This window comes from Oryx dammah, unplaced genomic scaffold (genome assembly GCF_014754425.2).
Source record: "Oryx dammah isolate SB20612 unplaced genomic scaffold, SCBI_Odam_1.1 HiC_scaffold_2, whole genome shotgun sequence".
NCBI classification, from domain to species: domain Eukaryota; kingdom Metazoa; phylum Chordata; class Mammalia; order Artiodactyla; family Bovidae; genus Oryx; species Oryx dammah.
The window spans coordinates 24,731,284-24,750,792 of record NW_024070186.1 but is presented as its reverse complement, the minus strand read 5'-3'; the positions used below and the strand labels follow the sequence as shown (position 1 = coordinate 24,750,792).

Here is a 19,509-nt window from a genome sequence, read left to right as displayed (position 1 = left end):
TTTCACATATTGGGCCCATTTCATCTCGGTTTCACACCTTGTGAGTATACTCATAGTATTCTGTTATTACCCTTTTTCTGTTGTTGTTTTCTGTAATGGTACTCCGTTTTTTTATTTCTGATATTGTGTCCTTTTTTCTTAGCCTAGGTGGATGTTTATTAATTTTTATAGATCTTTTCAAAGAACCAGTATTTGGTTTTAGTCACTTCCATCATTGTTGACTTACTGTTTTACAACTTCTTTGCCTTTTGCTCTAGTATTTATTATTTCTTTTCTAATGCTTAGTTTTTATTTACTTTGCTCTCCCTGTCCCCCCTCCCCCAACAGTTTCTTAGATTGGAAGCTTAGACAATTGATTTTAGATTTTCTTCTTTTCCGCTACATGCACACAGTGCTATAAATTCTCTTCAAGCTGCTTTGGCTGCATCCTAAAAATTTTGATGAGTTGTATTTTCATATTCATTCAGTTGAAAGGTTTTTAAATTTCTGTTGAGATTTCTCCTTTGACTCGTGCTATTTAGAGGCATGTTGTTTAATTTCCAGGTGTTTTGTGATTTTTCCAACTATCTATTAATGATTTCTAATTTAATTCCATTGTATCCTGAGAGCATGCATTGTATGATTTCTGCTTTTTCAAATTTGTTAAGGAATTTTTTATGGTCTAGAATGTTATCTGTTCTGATGAACGTTCCATGTGAGCTTGAGAGAAATGTGAATGCTGTTGTTGAATGTAACAGTTTATAGATGTCAATTAAATACAGTTGATTGATTGTGTTATAGAGTTCACTTGTGTCTTTATTGATTTTCTGCCTGCTTTTTACTATTTTTGTTGCCATTGTGTATCCCTCAGAAGTTTGACAAAATGAGAGGAACAACTCTTTTACATTGTATTTTGAGTGTGAGAACTGATGGGAGAAGTGAGAGTTAGGAGCCCTGAGAAGAAGTAATCAGCTCAGCTTAGAAGATAACCTTGGAAATGATGAGAAATGCACCTTTAGAGTGAGAGAGAGATAGATAGACATATACGCTTTTTCAGGTGTAATATCTTTCCAGGTGGCTCAGTGGTAAAAACTGCCTGCCACTGCAGGAGATTTGCATTTGATCCCTAGGTCAGGAAGATCATTGGAGGAGGGCAAGGCAACTCATTCCAGTATTTTTGCCTGGAAAAAATCCATGCACAGAAGAGCCTCATGGGCTATAGTTGGGTCACAAAAAATTAGACACGGCTGAGCATGCATGCATCTTTAAAACCAACATAATTCAGAAAGAATGGGGAATTTTCTTTATTGAAAGTGAAATTTAGCACAGTGTCTATCATGTAGGTAGATGCTTTAATGAGTGTTGGATGTTATCAGTAAAGAGGAAAAACAATAGCAAGTTAGTTATAAAGTGATACCAATTTATGGGTGACTATCTATAAAAACGAAATAGAGGACTATATGACCAATGACAAATTTATAAGACTGCTGAAATGATAAAGGAAATGTTTAGAATGGCTTATGAAAAATGTAGTAAGTACAAACAAGAGTTTTTTTTTTTTTTTTTGATTGCTTCAGTTCAGTTCAGTTGCTTGGTCATGTCCGACTCTTTGTGACCCCACGAATCACAGCACACCAGGCCTCCCTGTCCATCACCAACTCCCAGAGTTCACTCAGACTCATGTTCATTGAGTCAGTGATGCCATACAGCCATCTCATCCTCTGTCATCCCCTTCTCCTCCTGCCCCCAATCCCTCCCAGCATCAAAGTCATAAAGCAGTCGTCATCTGCAAGCATGATATCCTCACAGGCATCTTCTAAATTTTGGAGTTGTTTCTTTTTTACTTCTATTTCTTCCTTCAGCTCTGTGATTCTACTTGTATTCCATGCAAATTTTTTTATCTTTTGTTGATCTTCAAAAGTGACATTGACATCTTCTGCAGCCGCCTTCTTCATGGTGGTCGCTATCTTGGCAAACACGAGTTTTAAAGCTGTGATTAGAACAGAAATAAGATTAAGGGATGGTAAAATGTTAAGTGAAAGATTGGTATGAATCATTTTTATATACCTTCTCCACCGAGGGAAATTTTTTTAGAGCCGTAGAAAGCCAAATGTATAGGTTTCTAAGACAAAGTTGTTTGTGTTTAATAAAATGACAATTAAAAATGGGGAATAGAGAATAAGAGTGCACTGGATTATTTTACTTAAGTAAAGTACTCATAAACTGAGATTCTCAAAATTTTGTAGATGTAAACCATCACTAGACTTCTTGTTTCTTGATCCCAAAACCTGGTGTTCATATGTGCTCAGTCGCTTCAGTTGTGTCTGACTCTTTGCAGCTCAATGGACCATAGCCCATCAGGCTGCTCTGTCCAGGCAAGAATACTGGAGTGGGTTGCCTTGTCCTCCTCTAGGAAATTTTCCTGACTCAAGGATTGAACTCATATCTCTGATGTCTCCCACATTGGCATGCGGGTTCTTTAGTACTAGTGTCACCTGGGAAGCCCCTAAGGGGGAAAAAAAAAAAAACCTAGCAGTGGCCTTTATTTTCTGAACAAGAATATTAAATGCAGGAAGGTAAGCTGAGTGTTCTGCCTTTTAAAGTTGTATTGGTATAAAACTAAAACTATAGTAGGTTTATGCTTAGCTGCTCAGTTGTGTCCGACTCTTGCAACCCCATGGACTGTAGCCCTCCAGATTCCTCTGTCCATGGAGTTTCCCAGACAAGAATACTGAAATGGGTTGCCATTTTGTTCTCCAGGGAATCTTCCCCACCCAGGGATCGAATGCAAGTCTCCTACATTGCACGTGGATTCTTTAAGAGCTGAACTACCAGGGAAGCCTCATACTGTGTATATAAGTTTAAAGTATATTTAACCCAAGGAATGGGTTAAATACACTTATGACACATAAGTATTAACAAATGGTGTAGAATTTCCACAGTTCTTTTTCCAAGTAAAAAATGTAAATTGCATATACACATGTAAAGCATTCCATATTTGTATTTTTTGTTAAACTTGTATAAGTTTGTATACTTACAGAAATCATGTATTTTGTTTCTTCTCACTTTTTCTCTTTCAAAATGTTGTAGTTACTCACTTTAGTTCCTTTCTGTTTTGAGAATTATCTCAGTTATTTGAGATATTATTTGAGAATTAAATGAGTTTCTGCAGAAGATCCTTGTTGGATTTAAAAGTTAAGTTGTAATTTGGATATGTTGTTCAATCCCCAGATTCTATTATGCTGTTGCTTTCTAGTCAATCCTCTTTTTCCCCAGTCTCTAACAACCACTGATCTGTTCTGTGCTCTGTGGTTTTCTCACAGTGTCTTGTAAGTGGAATTCTACAGTAAGTACATAGTCTGTGTACTTGAGACTCATTTCATTGTTGAATAGTATTCCATCTTGTGAATGTGCTAATCGTATATTTATAATCTTTTAATTAAGAATAGTTTTGGAAATGTTTGGACTTCCCTGGTGGCTCAGACAGTAAAGTGTCTGCCTACAATGCGAGAGACCCAGATTCAATCCCTGGGTTGGGAAGATCCCCTGGAGAATGAAATGGTAACCCACTCCAGTATTCTTGCCTGGAAAATCCCATGGACCGAGAAGCCTGGTAGCCTATAGGCCATGGGGTTGCAAAGAGTTGGACGTGACTGAGCAACTTCACTTTCACATTCACTTTGGGGATGTTCACAGTTTCTGGCAGTTATGAATAAATTACTACAAGCATTTGATTATTAATGCACTTTTTTTTCGTAAGAACATAAGCTTTCTTTGCACTTTGCTACCAAGGAGTGGCATTGCTTTCAGTTCAGTACAGTTCAGTCGCTCAGTCGCGTCTGACTCTTTGCGACCCCATGAACCACAGCACGCCAGTTCTCCTTGTCCATCAGCAACTCCCGTAGTTTATGCAAACTCATGTCCATGAGTTGGTGATGCCATTCAACCATCTCATCCTCTGTCGTCCCCTTCTCCTCCTGCCCCCAGTCCCTCCCAGCATTAGAGTCTTTTCAAATGAGTCAGCTCTTCGCATCAGGTGGCCAAAGTATTGGAATTTCAGCTTCAACATCAGTCCTTCCAATGAATACCCAGCACTAATCTCCTTTAGGATGGACTAGTTGGATCTCCTTGCAGTCCAAGGGACTCTCAAGAGTCTTCTCCAACACCACAATTCAAAAGCATCCATTTTTCAGTGCTCAGCTTTCTTTATAGTCCAACTCTCACATCCATACATGACTACTGGAAAAACCACAGCCTTGACTAGACGGACTTTTGTTGACACAGTAATGTCTCTACTTTATAATATGCTGTCTAGGTCGGTCATAACTTTCTTCCAAGGAGTAAGCGTCTTTAAATTTCATGGCTGCAGTTACCATCTGTAGTGATTTGGGAGCCCTCAAAATAAAGTCTGCCACTGTTTCCACTGTTTCTTCATCTGTTTGCCATAAAGTGATGGGACTGGATGCCACGATCTTTGATTTCTGAATGTTGAGCTTTAAGCCAACTTTTTCACTCTCCTGTTTTACTTTCATCACGAGGCTTTTTAGTTCCTCTTCACTTTCTGCCATAAGGGTGGTGTCATCTGCATATCTGAGGTTATTGATATTTCTCTCGGCAATCTTGATTCCAGCTTGTGTTTCTTCCAGTCCAGCATTTCTCAAGATGTACCTTGCATATAAGTTAAATAAGCAGGGTGACAATAAACAGCCTTGACGTACTCCTTTTCCTGTTTGGAACCAGTCTGTTGTTCCATGTACAGTTCTAACTGTTGCTTCCTGACCTGCATACAGATTTCTCAAGAGCCAGGTCAGCTGGTCTGGTATTCCCATCTCTTTCAGAATTTTCCACGTTTTATTGTGATCCACACAGTCAAAGGCTTTTTGGCATAGTCAATAAAGCAGAAATAGATGTTTTTTTGGAACTCTCTTGCCTTTTCCATGATCCAGCGGATGTTGTCAATTTGATCTCTGGTTCTTCTGCCTTTTCTAAAGCCAGCTTGAACATAAGGAAGTTCACGGTTCATGTACTGCTGAAGCCTGGCTTGGAGAATTTTGAGCATTACTTTACTAGCATGTGAGATGAGTGCAATTGTGTGGTAGTTTGAGCATTCTTTGGCATTGCCTTTCTTTGGAATTGGAATGAAAACTGACCTTTTCCAGTCCTGCGGCCACTGCTGAGTTGTCCAAATTTGCTGGCATATTGAGTGCAGCACTTTCAGAGCATCATCTTTCAGGATTTGAAATAGCTCAACTGGAATTCCATCAGCTCCACTAGCTTTGTTAATAGCGATGCTTCTCAAGGCCCACTTGACTTCACATTCCAGGATGTATGGCTCTAGATTAGTGATCACACCATCGTGATTATCTGGGTTGTGAAGATCTTTTTTGTACAGTTCTGTGTATTCTTGCCACCTCTTCTTAATATCTTCTGCTTCTGTTAGGTCCATACCATTTCTGTCTTTTATCGAGCCCATCTTTGTATGAAATGTTCCCTTGGTATCTCTAATTTTCTTGAAGAGATCTCTAGTCTTTCCCATTCTGTTGTTTTCCTCTATTTCTTTGCACTGATCACTGAAGAAGGCTTTCTTATCTCTTCTTGCTCTTCTCTGGAACTCTGCATTCAAATGGTTATATCTTTTCTTTTCTCAGACAGCCATTTTGCTTTTTGCATTTCTTTTCCATGGGGATGGTCTTGATCCCTGTCTCCTGTACAGTCATGAACCTCATTCCATAGTTCATCAGGCACTCTATCTTTCAGATCTAGTCCCTTAAATCTATTTCTCAATTCCACTGTATAATCATAAGGGATTTGATTTAGGTCATACCTGAATGGTCTAGCGGTTTTCCCTACTTTCTTCGATTTTAAGTCTGAATTTGGCAATAAGGAGTTCATGATCAGAGCCAGTCTGCTCCCGGTCTTGTTTTTGTTGACTGTATAGAGCTTCTCCATCTTTGGCTGCAAAGAATATAATCAATCTGATTTCAGTGTTTACCATCTGGTGATGTCCATGTGTAGACTCTTCTCTTGTGTTATTGGAAGAGAGTGTTTGCTATGTCAGTGTGTTCCCTTGGCAAAACTTTATTAGCCTTTTCCCTGCTTCACTCCATATTCCAAGGCCAAATTTGCCTGTTACTCCAGGTGTTTCTTGACTTCCTACTTTTGCATTCCAGTCCCCTACAATGAAAAGGACATCCTTTTTGGGTGTTAGTTCTGAAAGTCTTGTAGGTCTTCATAGAACCGTTCAATTTCAGCTTCTTCAGCATTACTGGTTGGGGCATAGACTTGGATAACTGTGATATTGAATGGTTTGCTTTGGAGACAAACAGAGATCATTCTGTCGTTTTTGAGATTGCATCCAAGTATTGCATTTCGGACTCTTTTGTTGACCATGATGGCTACTCCATTTCTTCTGAGGGATTCCTGCCCTTAGTAGTAGATATAATGGGCATCTGAGTTAAATTCACCCATTCCAGTCCATGTTAGTTCACTGATTCCTAGAATGTCGAGGTTCACCCTTGCCATCTCTTGTTTGACCACTTCCAATTTGCCTTGACTCATGGACCTGACATTCCAGGTTCCTATTCAATATTGCTCTTTTCAGCATCGGACCTTGCTTCTATCACCAGTCACATTCACAGCTGGGTATTGTTTTTGCTTTGGCTTCATCCCTTCATTGTTTCTGCAGTTATTTCTCCACTGATCTCCAGTAGCGTATTGGGCACCTACTGACCTGGGGAATTCCTCTTTCAGTATCCTATCATTTTGCCTTTCATACTGTTCATGGGGTTCTCAAGGCAATAATACTGAAGTGGTTTGCCAGTTCCTTCTCCAGTGGACCACATTCTGTCAGACCTCTCTACCATGACCCGCCTGTCTTATGTGGCCCCACGGGCATGGCTTAGTTTTGTTGAGTTAGACAAGGCTGTGGTCCTAGTGTGATTAGATTGACTAGTTTTCTGTGATTATGGTTTCAGTGTGTCTGCCCTCTGATGCCCTGTTGCAACACCTACCATCTTACCTGGGTATCTCTTACCTTGGGCGTGGGGTATCTCTTCACAGCTTCTCCAACAAAGCGCAGCTGCTGCTCCTTACCTTGGATGGGGGGTATCTCCTTACCGCTGCCCTTCCTGACCTTCAACGTGGGATGGCTCCTCTAGGCCCTCCTGTGAGTGATCACACCATTGTATTATCTGGGTCATGAAGATCTTTTTTGTACAGTTCTTCTGTGCATTCTTGCGACCTCTTCATAATACTTCTGCTTTTGTTAGCTCTGTATGTTTTCTGTCCTTTGTTGAGCCCCTCTTTGCATGAAGTGTTCCCTTTGTGTCTCTAAATTTTCTGTAGTGATCTCTAGTTTTATTTATTTTTTATTTTTACTTTATTTTACTTTACAATACTGTATTGGTTTTGCTGTACATTGACATGAATCCGCAGTGATCTCTAGTTTTTCACATTCTATTTCTTTGTATTGATGGCTAGGGAGTGCTTTCTTATCTCTCCTTGCTATCTTTGGAACTCTGCATTCAAATGGGTGTATTTTTCCTTTTCTCCTTTACTTTTCACTTTTCTTGTTTTCACAGCTATTTGTAAGGCCTCCTCAGACAGCCATTTTGCTTTTTTTCATTTCTTTTTCTTGGGGATGGTCTTGATTCCGGTCTCCTATACAGTGTCACCAAGCTCTGTCCATAGTTCCTCAGGCACTCTATTACATCTAGTCCCTTAAGTCTATTTGTCACTTTCTGTGTATAATCATAATGGATTTGATTTAGGTCATACCTGAATGGTCTAGTGGTTTTGCCCACTTTGTTCAATTTAAGTCTGAATTTGGCAATAAAGAGTTCATGATCTGAGCCACAGTCCGTTCCCAGTCTTGTTTTTGCTGACTGTATAGGGCTTCTCCAGCTTTGGCTGCAACAAATATAATCAGTCTGATTTTGTTGTTGAACACCTGGTGATGTCCACGTGTTGAGTCTTGTTGTGTTGTTGCAAAAGTGTGTTTGCTATGCCCAGTGCGTTCCCTTGGCAGAACTTTTTTAGCCTTTGCCCTGCTTCATTCTGTACTCCAAGGCCAAATTTGCCTGTTACTCCAGGGGTTTCTTGACTTCCTACTTTTGCTTGCCAGTCCCCTATAATGAAAAGGACATCTTTTTTGGATGTTAGTTCTAAAGGTCTTGTAGGTCTTCATGGCGCTGTTCAACTTTAGCTGCTTAGTTATATATAAATAGTTAGTGTCTGTTTACTGAACTGTTTTTCAAAGGAATTCTGCTATTTTTCCATTCCTTCCAGCTATGTATGAGTTTTCCAGTTTTTATGACTCCTTACCAACAACTGAAATGGTCTTTTTAATTTTAGTCATGCTAATATGTGTGTAGTAGTATCTCATGTCAGTTCTAGTTTCCATTTCCCTAATGGGAAGATCACCTGGAGATGGAAATAGCAACCCACTCCAGTATTCTTGCCTGGGAAATCCCATGGACAGAGGGGCCTGGTGGGCTGTAGGCCTTGGGATCACAAAAGAATTGGATACAACTTAATAGACTAAAACAGCAAAAGAATGGAAAAGAGCATCCACTGGAAATATATTTCACCCTTTTATGTTCTTTGTTGAAGTGTCTGTTCAAATCCTTCACCTGTGGGGAAAAAAAGGAACTGTTTTCTGTCTTATATTTGAGGTTTGAAAGTTTTCTTCCTATAAGTTCTTTTACAATTACATGATTTGAAAGTATTTTCTCTTAGTGTGTGACTTTTTAAAATTTCTCAAGTGTCTTTTTCAGAGAAAAAAGATTAAGTCTAGTTAATCTCTTTTTTTTTTTTTTTTAATGAATGATACTTTTGGTGTCAACATGTAAGAACTCATTACCTAACCGGAGATGACAAAGATATTCTCATATTTGTTATATTCCATTTTGTGATTATAGCCATCCTCAAAACTGGAAAATATTATTGCATTGTGCTTTTGATGTTCATTTCTCTTAACAAGTTGAGCCTCAACTCTTGATGTGCTTATTGGCCCATAATATATCTTCTTTGGAGAAGTGTCTCTTTGAGTCCTTTGACCATTAAAAAAAAATATTTATTTTTGGTTGTGGTGGGTCTTGGTACTGCAGGCAGCATTCTCTAATTGTGCTGAGCTGAAGCTCCTCTTTGTTGTGGTGCTTGGGCTTCTCATTATCCTGGTTTGTCTTGTTGTGGAGCATGGGCTTCAGATTCGCGAGTGTAGTAGTTGCAGCTCTCAGGCTCTAGAGCACAGACTCAGTAATTGTGGTGCAGAGGCCTAGTTTCTCCAAGGCATGTGGGATCTTCCAGGACCAGGGGATGAACCTAGGTCCCCTGCATTGGCAGGTGGACTGCCAATCACTGAACCTCCAGAGAAGTTCTGACAGTTTCTTTTTAATTGTTTTTTTTTTTTTCTTTTTTTGGTATAATTGGATAGTAAGAAATTACAGTGGACTCTTGAACAGCATGAATATAAATTATGTGAATCCACTTAAACATAGAATTTTTTCAATAAATGCATCCTGTAGTACTAAACACAGTCTACAGTTGGTTGAATCTGTATCTGCATAACTGTGGATATAGAGGGCCATCTGTGAAGTTATATGTGATTTTTCAACTGTATGGGTGGTTGAACCTTATAAGCCCTGTGTTGTTCAAGGGTCATCTTTGTATTCTGGATACTAGATTCTTATCAGATAAATGATTTACAAATTTTCTTTACTATCCTTTGGTTGCCTTCTGACTCTGTTGATAAAGTCCTTTGATGCAGAAAAGTTTTGTTTTATTTTGATGAAATCTATCTTATTTTTTCTTTCGTTGCCTGTGCCTTTGGTGTCATAGCCAAGAAATCATTTCCAAATCTACCGTCATGATGCTTTTGCACTAGTGTTTCTTTAAGAAGTTTTATAATTTTTTTACACTTAGGTGTTTGATCCATTTTCAGTTGATTTTTGTGTATGATGTAAGACCAGGGTTCAATTCCTTTTTTTTCCTGTATGTGAATATCTATTTTTCCCAGCACCGTGTTTTTGAAAAGACAGTGTTTCCCTTATTTGCATGATCTTGGTTTGCTTGCCAGAATCCGTTTGACCAAATATGTGAGGATTTATTTCTGGAAGCGCCTTTCTTTTGGTTTGTATGTTTGTCTATATACTTGTATCATAGTGTTTAGATTACTGTCACTTTGTGGTGAAATTTGAACTCTAGAGGTGTGAGACTTCCAACTTTGGTCTCTCTTTCCAAGATCATTTTGGCTTTAAAAGGTCCTTTCCATGAGATTCCATAAGAATTTTGGATGAGATTTTCTGTATAAAAGAATTAAGATTTTGATAATCACAGTATTGAATCTGTAGATTGTTTTGAATACCTAGTGACATCCTTATAATATTGTCTTCCCATCTGTGAACAAATCTTTTACCTTGGTTAAATTTCTTTTTAAAATGTTTCCTTTATTCTAATGCAACTGTAAATGTGATTTTCTTCCCTTTCATTTTTTCTAATTGTCACTCTACAAAAACACTATTTTGTGGTTGATTTTTTTATCCTCTCACATTGTTAAATTTATTAGTTCTAAAAAAGAATTCATTTTTGTATGTTGTCTTCCACCTACAAGTTTTTTTCAACTTGTTCAGTCGCTTACTTGTGTCCAACTTTTTGCGACCCCATGGGCTGCAGCCCACCAGGCTTCCCTATTGTTGGCTCTCTCCAGGAGGTTGCTCAAACTCATGTCTATTGAGTCAGTGATGCCATTTTCAACTAGTATTTGACTATTTTCGATTCTTTAAGATTTTCTATATATAAAGGATTATGTCATCTCTGAATAGTTTTACTTCTTTTCCTACTTGGTGTGATTTATGTCTCTTTCTTGCATAATTGTTCTGCTTCAGCATACACTAATTTGTTGAAAACCATGGTAAAAATGGACATTATTGACTTTTTGATTTTAGGGGGGATAGCTTTTATTTCAGTCATTCAACAGTATGAAATTAGTTACGTGTTTTTCATAAATGCCCTTTATTATATTAAGAAAGTTCCATTTAGTTTCCTAGTTTTTTGAATGTTTTTATCATGAAGGAATGTTTTGGCTCTTTGATGTCCCTTGAGATTTTGTGAAATACTTTTTGTCTTAATTTGAGATGATTTTTTGGTTCTTTTTTACTTTCTAATAATGTATCTTATTACATTGATTTTCTAATGTTGAACAACTTTGGCATTCTTGGGTAAGCCCCCCTTGCCCATGGTATATGTTATGTTTAATATGTAGTTGTATGTTTGCTATTTGAAAATTTTTGCATTTTTATTTACAGGAGAAATTGTTTCTGTAGGGTTTTTTTTTGGGGGGGGTTGCTGTCTTTGTCTTTTATATAGAAGAAATGCTAGCTTCATAGACTGAATTAGGAAATCTTCCTTGTATATTTTTAGGAAGACTTGAGAATGATCAATGTTATTTATTTAAATTGCTTGTAGAACTCACTAGTGTAACCATCTGATTCTGGATTTTTTTGTTGGGAGGTTTTGATATCTATTCTCTTTGAATGTTATAGGTTTGTTCTAATCTTTTATTTTTCCTTGAGCCATTCAATATAGGTTATGCAGTTTATTGGCATGTAATTTTTTCCTATTCTCTTATAATCTTTTTTATTTCTGTAAGGTTTTTAATTCTAGAAATTTAAGGAAGGTGGGGATTTATAAATAAATATATAAATTTAAAATTTCTTTAATCAGATCCTGTTAGGAAACACTTGCAGGCTCTATAGCAATAGTTTTCAAAGTATGGTTCCCCACCAGCAATGTCAGTATCATCTGGGCACAGTTAGAAATGCAGATTCTTGGGAATTCCCTGAAAGTCCAGTGCTTAGGACTCTGTGGTTTCACTGCCAAGGGCACGGGTTCAATCCCTGGTCAGGGAACACGTGCAGCAAACTGCATGGCGTGGCTAAAAAAAAAAAAAGAAATGTAGATTCTTGAGTTACACGCTATACCTACTGAATCAGACCCTGGGGATGGGATCCAGCAGTTGTATTCCAACAAGACTTTCAGGTAATTCTGATACACACCAAAGTTTGAAAAACCCCAGTGCAGAGCTTTCCTGAATGTTCCTAGTATTCCCTAAATGGAGACCTGGTCCCCTCAGCAGTCAGGAGCAGAACCCCTAGGAGTATTCAAAGCCTCCAAGCCACAGTCTCCAGCATCAATGGCCTATCCAGGGTTGGGTGTTACTGGTCCCAACTTGTCCTCAGAGACAGACAGAGAATGAGCATCATATCAGCACGTCCTGTCCCTCCTCAGATATTCTGCCATCTGCTTGTCTGCTTCAGTCATCTGAAGAAAGGCCATGGAACTGTGGGAGGAGCTCGTATCTCTTCACCCAGGGCAGCTGCACTGGGCTTAGGAGCCAGTTGGCATGGGGCTCAGACCAGGATGGCGGGGGGGGGGATCCTGTAGGCTCAATGATAGGTAGAGAAGTGTTCATGTAGGTTGAATTCCTGGCTGAGTTCAGTTCAGTTCAACCCTAAGTTCCATTTAGTGTTCTACACGCCGGCTGCATGATGACAACTTGGACAGTGCACACACTTTCATGAAGTTAGAGCTTCATTAATTTGAAATACTTGATATGAAAATGTTCCATTAGAGGGACTTCTCTGGTGGTCCAGTGGTTAGAGTTCCACATTTCCACTGCCAGGGCCATGGGTTCGATCCCTGGTGAGGGAACTGCTAGTGTTGGAGAGGTTGGAGGCATGGATCAGCAGTGGCTTGCTGCAGGAACCTACTTCTCTGTAAGGTTGATAGGAATATTCCTGCTTTAATTTATGAGTGTGGTTATTTGCATCTTCTCTCTTTTATACTTTACTGAGTCTGAAAGTTTGTCAATAAAGTCAAATTTTAGCCTTGTAAATTCTATTATTTCTCTACTCTTGTTTATTTCTCCTTTTATTTGTATTATTTCATAACTTTTGTTGCCTTCAGGTTTAATTTGGGCCTCCCAGGTGGCACTAGAATCTGCTAGCCAGTGCAGGTGGAAGATCCTCTGGAGCGGGGCATGGTAACCCACTCCAGTAGTCTTGCCGTAAAATCTCATGGACAGAGGAGCCTGGCGGACTATAGTCCATTGGGTCGCAAAGAGTCAGACATGACTGCAGTGACATAGCATGCACACAGGTTTAGTTTGCTCTTCATTAAGGTAGAGAGTTAGGTTGTTGAATGACAGTTTTTTTTTAACATGGGTGTTTACAGTTATATTTCCCTCTGAGCACTGCTTTTGGTGTGTCTCATAAATTTTGACATATAGTGTCTTTGTTTTCACTATTCTCATAGTATTCTAATTTGTCATTTCTTCTTTAACTCAGAAATTTAAGAGTATTCTGTTTTTTTTTCCACATATTTGCAAATTTTCCAGTTTCTCTCCTATAACTGACTTCTACTTCCTTTTCTTTCTGGTCTAGGAATACAGTTTCTATGATTTCAAGCTTTTAAAAGTTGCTGGGACTTTTTGTGGCCTAATCAGCTATGCTGTAGAAGTTGTATGTGCACTTGAGAAAAAGGGGTATTCTGTTTTTGGGTGGAGTGTTCCTTACATGTCTGTTAGGTCTGTTTGATTTATGGTGTCTGTTGTTCAAGTCCTTTATTGCCTTATTAATCTTATGTGTGGATCTTGGTTTGTTTTTTTTTTTTTTGAAAGTGGTGTATTAAAATCACCAACTATGGCCACAGTCCATGGGGTTGCAAAGAGTCCAACACAACTGAGTGAGCATGCATGCTTGATAAGGAAAGACTTTTTTTTTTTTTTTTTTTTAAGATGTGAAAATAATATTTTAATAGTAACAGGAACACACAGCACCTCCTGGGCTGGAGGATCCAGACAAGAACACTAAGCACAAGCCTCCCAGGTACCAAAGCTGCTTCCCTCACAGCTCTGTTGTGACAAAGGTTAGACACACCACAGGTCTCCCTCGAGGGCACCCCCCCCACCCAGGCCCTGGCTCCTTACACAACGAAGGTCACATGGACACTGCAGGTTTATCCTAAGTTGCCAACAGCACTTTATTTTTTCTTTTCAACATCCTGTTCTGCGGCTTCCTTGGCCCTTTTTGCCCGGATGCCAAAGAGCCGGGCATTGGCATGGGCCATGCAGAGACTGGCAAATGCCTTAAAGTTCTTCTCCTCCTCTGTGATGACTCTGGCTTTCTCCTTCTTATAGACGTTCCATATGGGCATAACAGGTCCGGTCAGCTGAGTGGCCAGTTTGAGCTCTTCAGCAGAGCTGTCTCCCTTCTTGGGGGCCGAGGGCTTCCTGGGGAGGAGGATAAGTTTGGAGCGGTACTCCTAGAGCCGCTGCACGTTGACCTGCAGGGACTCCGTGCACTTGTTCCGCCTCCTCGGGTCCACCGAGATCCCAATGGTCCGGGCCACCTTCTTGTGGATGCCGGCCACCCTAAGCTCCTCCAGGCTGAAGCCCCTGACGGCACGAGCCTTCGTGTGGTACCTGACCGTCGGGCATCTCACCACCGGCCGGAGAGGACCGGACGCGGGGCGCAGGGCAATGCGGCGCGCCTTGGCCTGCCGGGCCTTGCGTCTACGGATCTTGCGAGCCGGCTGGTTGAACCACGTGGCCACGCACCGCTGCCAGTCCTTGTGGAAGTGGGGCTTCAGGATCATGCCATTCCGGCTAGGCGCCATGGCTGCTGCCGGAAGGCCTCCTCCAAGGGCTTACGGCCGGGAAAGCAAGGAAAGACTTTTGACACTTTGCTTTGCTTTTTTTTTTTTTTTCCTGCTTGTCTTATATCTTCATTTTTTTTTAACTTTGTATTGGGGTGTAGCTGATTAACAAACAATAGTGTGATATTTTCAGGTGAACAGCAAAGGGACTCAGCCATACATATACATGTTTCCATTCTCCCCCAAACTCCCCTCCCATCCAAGCTGGCACATAACATTGAGTAGAGCTCCACGTGCTGTACAGTGGGTCCTTGCTGGTTATGCATTTTAAATACAGCACTGTGCTGAATGTCCATGCCAAACTCCATAATTCTCCCTTTCTCCCATCCCCACCCTGGCAATGAGAAATTTGTTCTCTAAGTCTGTGAGTATCTGTTTTGTAAGTTAGTTCATTTGTATCATTTCTTTTTAGATTCCACATGTAAGGGATGTTATATAATATTTCTGTGTGATTTAGTTCACTCAATGACACTTTGTAGGTCCATCCATGTTGTTGCAAATGGTGTTATTTCATTCGTTTTAATGGCTTAGTAATATTACACTGTGTGATATTTATCCATTCCTTTATCTGTTTCTTTTATCCATTCCTCAGTCAGTGGACATTTAGGTTGCCTCCATGTCATGGCTGGTTCAAAATGGGGCAAGGAGTACCTGAAGGCTGTATGTTGTCACCCTGCTTTTTTAACTTATATGCAGAGTAATCATGTGAAATTCAGGGTTGGAGGAATCACAAGCCAGAATCAAGATTGCCAGGAAAAATACCAGCAATCTTAGATATGCAGATGATACTACTCTAATGGCAGAAAGCAGAGAAGAACTAAAGGGCCTTTTGATGAGGGTGAAAAAAGAGAGTGAAAACCTGGCTTAAAACTCAGCATGCGAAAGACTAAGATCACGGCATCTGGTCCCATCACTACATTGCAAATAGGTGGAGAAAAAAAGTGGAAACAGTGACATTTTCCACTGGGCTCCAAAATCACTGTGGACAGTGACTGCAGCCATGAAATTGAAAAGCTCTTACTCCTTATAAAGAAAGCTATGACAAACCTAGACAGTATATTAAAAAGCAGAGATACCACTTTGCTGACAAAGGTCCGTATAGTCAAAGGTGTGGTTTTTCAAGTTCAGCTCAGTCGCTCAGTCGTGTCCACCTCTTTGCGACCCCATGGACTGCAGCATGCCAGGCCTCCTTGTCCATCACCAACTTCCAGAGTTTACTCAAATTCATGTCCATTGAGTTGGTAATGCCATCCAACCATCTCATCCTGTAGTGTGCTTCTCCACCCGCCTTCAATCATTCCCAGCATCAGGGGCTTTTCCAGTGAGTAGGTTCTTCACATCAGGTGGCCAAAGGATTGGGGTTTTAGCCTGAGCATCAGTCCTTCCAGTGAATATTCAGGACTGATTTCTTTTACGATGGACTGGTTGGATCTCCTTTCAGTCCAAGGGACTCTCAAGAGTGTTCTCCAACACCACAGTTCAAAAGCATCAATTCTTCGGCACTCAGCTTTCTTTATCTTTATAGCCCAACTCTCACAAACATACATGACTAGTGGAAAAACCATAGCTTTGACTAGACGGACCTTTGTTGGCAAAGTAATATCTCTGCTTTTTAATATGCTGTCTAGGTTGGTCATAACTTTTCTTCCAAGGAGCGAGCATCTTTTAATTTCATGGGTGCAGTTGCCATCTGCAGTGATTTTGGAGCCCCCCAAAATAAAGTCAGCCACTGTTTCCCCATCTGTTTGCCATGAAGTGCTAGGACCAGATGCTATGATTTTAGTTTTCTGAATGTTGAGTGTTAAGCCAACTTTTTCACTCTCCTCTTTCACTTTCATCAAGAGACTCTGTAGTTCTTCTTCACTTTCTGCCATAAGGGTGGTATCATCTGTATATCTGAGGTTATTGATATTTTTCCTGGCAGTCTTGATTCCAGCTTGTGCTTCCTCCAGCCCAATGTTTCTCATGATGTACTCTGCATAAAAGTTAAATAAGCATGGTGACCATATACAGCCTTGAAGTATTCCTTTCCCTATTTGGAACTAGTCTGTTGTTCCATGTCCAGTTCTAACTGTTGCTTCCTGACCTGCATACAGATTTCTCAAGAGGCAGGTAAGATGGTCTGGTATTCCCATCTCTTGAAGAATTTTCCACAGATTGTAGTGATTTTCGTGACTACAGCCACAAAATTAAAAAAACTCCTCCTTATAAAGAAAGCTATGACAAACCTTGACAGCATATTAAAAAGCAAAGATATCACTTTGCTGACAAAGGCCTGTATTGTCAAAGCTGTGGTTTTTCCAGTAGTCATGTATTGATGTGAAAGTTGGACCATAAAGAAGGCTGAATGCTGAAGAATTGATGGCTTATAATTATGGTACTGGAAAAGACTCTTGAGAGTCTTGGGCAGCAAGGAGATCAAACCAATCTATCCTACAGGAAATCAAACCCAAACATTCATCGAAAGGACTGATGCTGATGTTCCAATACTTTGACCACCTGATGCAAAGAGCCAACTCATGGAAAAGACCCTGATGCTGGGAAAGATTGAGGACAGGAGGAAAAAGGGGCGACAGAGAATGAGATGTTGGATGGCATCATGACTCAGTGGACATGAGTTTGAGCAAACTCCTAGAGATAGTGGAGGACAGGAAAGCCAGGCATTCTGCAGTCCATGGGATCACAAAGTTGAACACAACTTAGCAACTGAACAGCAGTGGTTCGGCTATTGTAAACACTGCTACCGTGATCTTCTTTGTTGCTTAATTTCTCCATCACTGCCTTCCTTTGTGTTTGGTCTTCTAGTGTACCTTTTTCATTTTAAAAAATTTCATTTTAAATTACACTGGTGATCATGATATCTTATGTGTATATCAATTTAGTTTGAAACAGTAGTAACTTGACTTTTTATTTATATATTTGGGCATACCTCAAATATATTGCAGGTTTCGTTCTATAACACCACAGCAAAGCAAATAGCACAATAGAGTTACTTGAGTTTTCCAGTTTTCCAGTTATGTTTGGTCTAAACTATAGCTTGTTAAGTTTTCAGTGTCACTATGTCTTAAATGATGTACATACCTTTATTTACATACATAAAAACACTTTATTGCTAAGACATGCTAGCCATCATCTCAGCCTTCAGCTATTTGTAGTCTTTTTGCTGAAGGAGGGTCATGCCTCAGTGTTGATTGTTGCTGAATAATTAGGGTGGTGGTTTCCAAAGGATGGAGTGACTGTGGCAGTTTCTTAAAATAAGGCAACAGTGAAGTTTGCCACACTGGGGGACTCTTCCATTCATGAATGATTTCCCTGTAACAGGCAGTGCTGTTTAATAGTATTTTACCCACAATAGAACTGAAAAAAAAAATTGGAGTGAGCCCTCCCAAACTTGCCACTGCTTTATCAGCTAGGCTTGCATAATACTCTAAACTCTTCATTGTCATTTCAACATCTGCTCAGCATCTTTAGCAGTTACAGGTTTCATCTCAAGAAAGTACTTTGTTTGTTCATACGCAAGAAGCATCTCATTTGTTAGTGTTTATCATGAGATTTGTTTGAGCAATGCAGTCATATATTCAGACTGCACTTCTAATTTTAGTTCTTTGCTATTTCACTCACTACACCAGTAGTTCTTCCCCCACTGAAGACTTAAATCCCTCAAAGTCATCTGTGAGGGTTGAAAACAACTGTTTGCAAACTCTTGTTGATATTTTGATCTTTTCCATGAATCATGAACATCACTAATTGTATCTAGAAAATACCATTTTGAATGAATGAATCTTTTCCTGGTTTTCACCTGACCTCATCCAGGTTTATCAGAGAAATCACTGTCTATGACAGGTACAGTCTTATAATAGGTATTTCTTAACTAATAAAACTTAAAAAGTGAAATAACTCCTTGTGGGCTGCAGGATGGGTTCTGTGTCAGGAGATGTGAAAATGGCATATGTTTCAATGTGCATCTTTAGCAGAGCTCTTTGGTGATCAGTTACATTGTCAACGAGCAGTAAATAATATTTGAATCTTTTTTTTTTTTTTTTTCTGAGCAGTAGATCTCAAGAGTAGGCTTAAAGCATTTACTAAACAATGTTGCAAACAGATGTACTGTCAACCAGGCTTTGTTTTTCCATTTCTATAGCACAGACAGAATAGAAAATAGTGTAATTCTTAAGGGCCCTGTAATTTTTGGAATAGTAAATGAACACTGGCTTCAATTTAAAGTCACTAGTTGCATTAGACCCTGTCAGGAAAGTGTGCTTGTTTTTTTGAAACTTTGAAGCCAGGCAGTGACTTCTCCTTATACCTGTGAAAGTTCTCAGTGGCATCTTCTTCCAGTGTAATACTATTTTGTCTACATTGAGAAACTTTAGTTTTGTCATTCAATCACTCGGTCATGGCTGAGTCTTTGCAACCCCATGGACTGCAGCATACCAGGCTTCCCTGTCCTTCACCATCTCCTGGAGTTTGCTCAAACTCATGTGCATTGAATTCTAACCATCTCATCCTCTGTCATCCCCTTCTCCTCCTGCCTTCAATCTTTCCCAGCATCAGGGTCTTTTTCAGTGAGTCTGCTCTTCCCATAAGGTGGCCAAAGTACTGGAGCATCAGCTTCAGCCTCAGTCCTTCCAGTGAATATTCAGAGTTGATTTCCCTTAGGACTGACTGGTTGGATCTCCTTGCTGTTTAAGGGACTCTCAAGAGTCTTCTCTAGCACCACAGTTCAAAAGTATCAATTCTTTGGTGTACAGCCTTCTTTATGGTCTAGGTCTCGTATCTGTACTTGACTACTGGAAAAGTTATATATTTGGCTAGATG

At 39.8% G+C, this 19,509-nt stretch overlaps 2 protein-coding genes across 3 annotated transcripts in view; one reads left to right on the top strand and one right to left on the bottom strand.

Moving 5' to 3' along the window:
* The window catches only part of STAG1 (stromal antigen 1), a 460,953-nt gene that overhangs the window by 112,011 nt on the left and 329,433 nt on the right, over positions 1 to 19,509 (top strand). The gene's annotated exons all lie outside the window — the stretch shown is intronic.
* LOC120857612 (60S ribosomal protein L13-like) lies at positions 13,992 to 14,703 on the bottom strand. Of its 2 annotated transcripts, XM_040233259.1 has the most exons (2): positions 14,447 to 14,703; positions 13,992 to 14,407 (listed from the first exon to the last, which is right to left on the bottom strand). In XM_040233259.1, exons 1-2 carry the CDS (start codon positions 14,650 to 14,652, stop codon positions 14,299 to 14,301), a joined length of 315 nt encoding a protein of 104 aa, XP_040089193.1. In that variant the 5' UTR covers positions 14,653 to 14,703; the 3' UTR covers positions 13,992 to 14,298. The 2 variants fall into 2 exon arrangements, with proteins under 2 accessions (XP_040089193.1, XP_040089184.1); XM_040233250.1 differs by having other exon boundaries at positions 13,992 to 14,703.

Coding starts and splice junctions, on each gene's coding strand:
- LOC120857612 (XM_040233250.1), bottom strand. CDS start 14,652: ATGGCGCCTAGCCGGAATGGCATGATCCTGAAGCCCCACTTCCACAAG.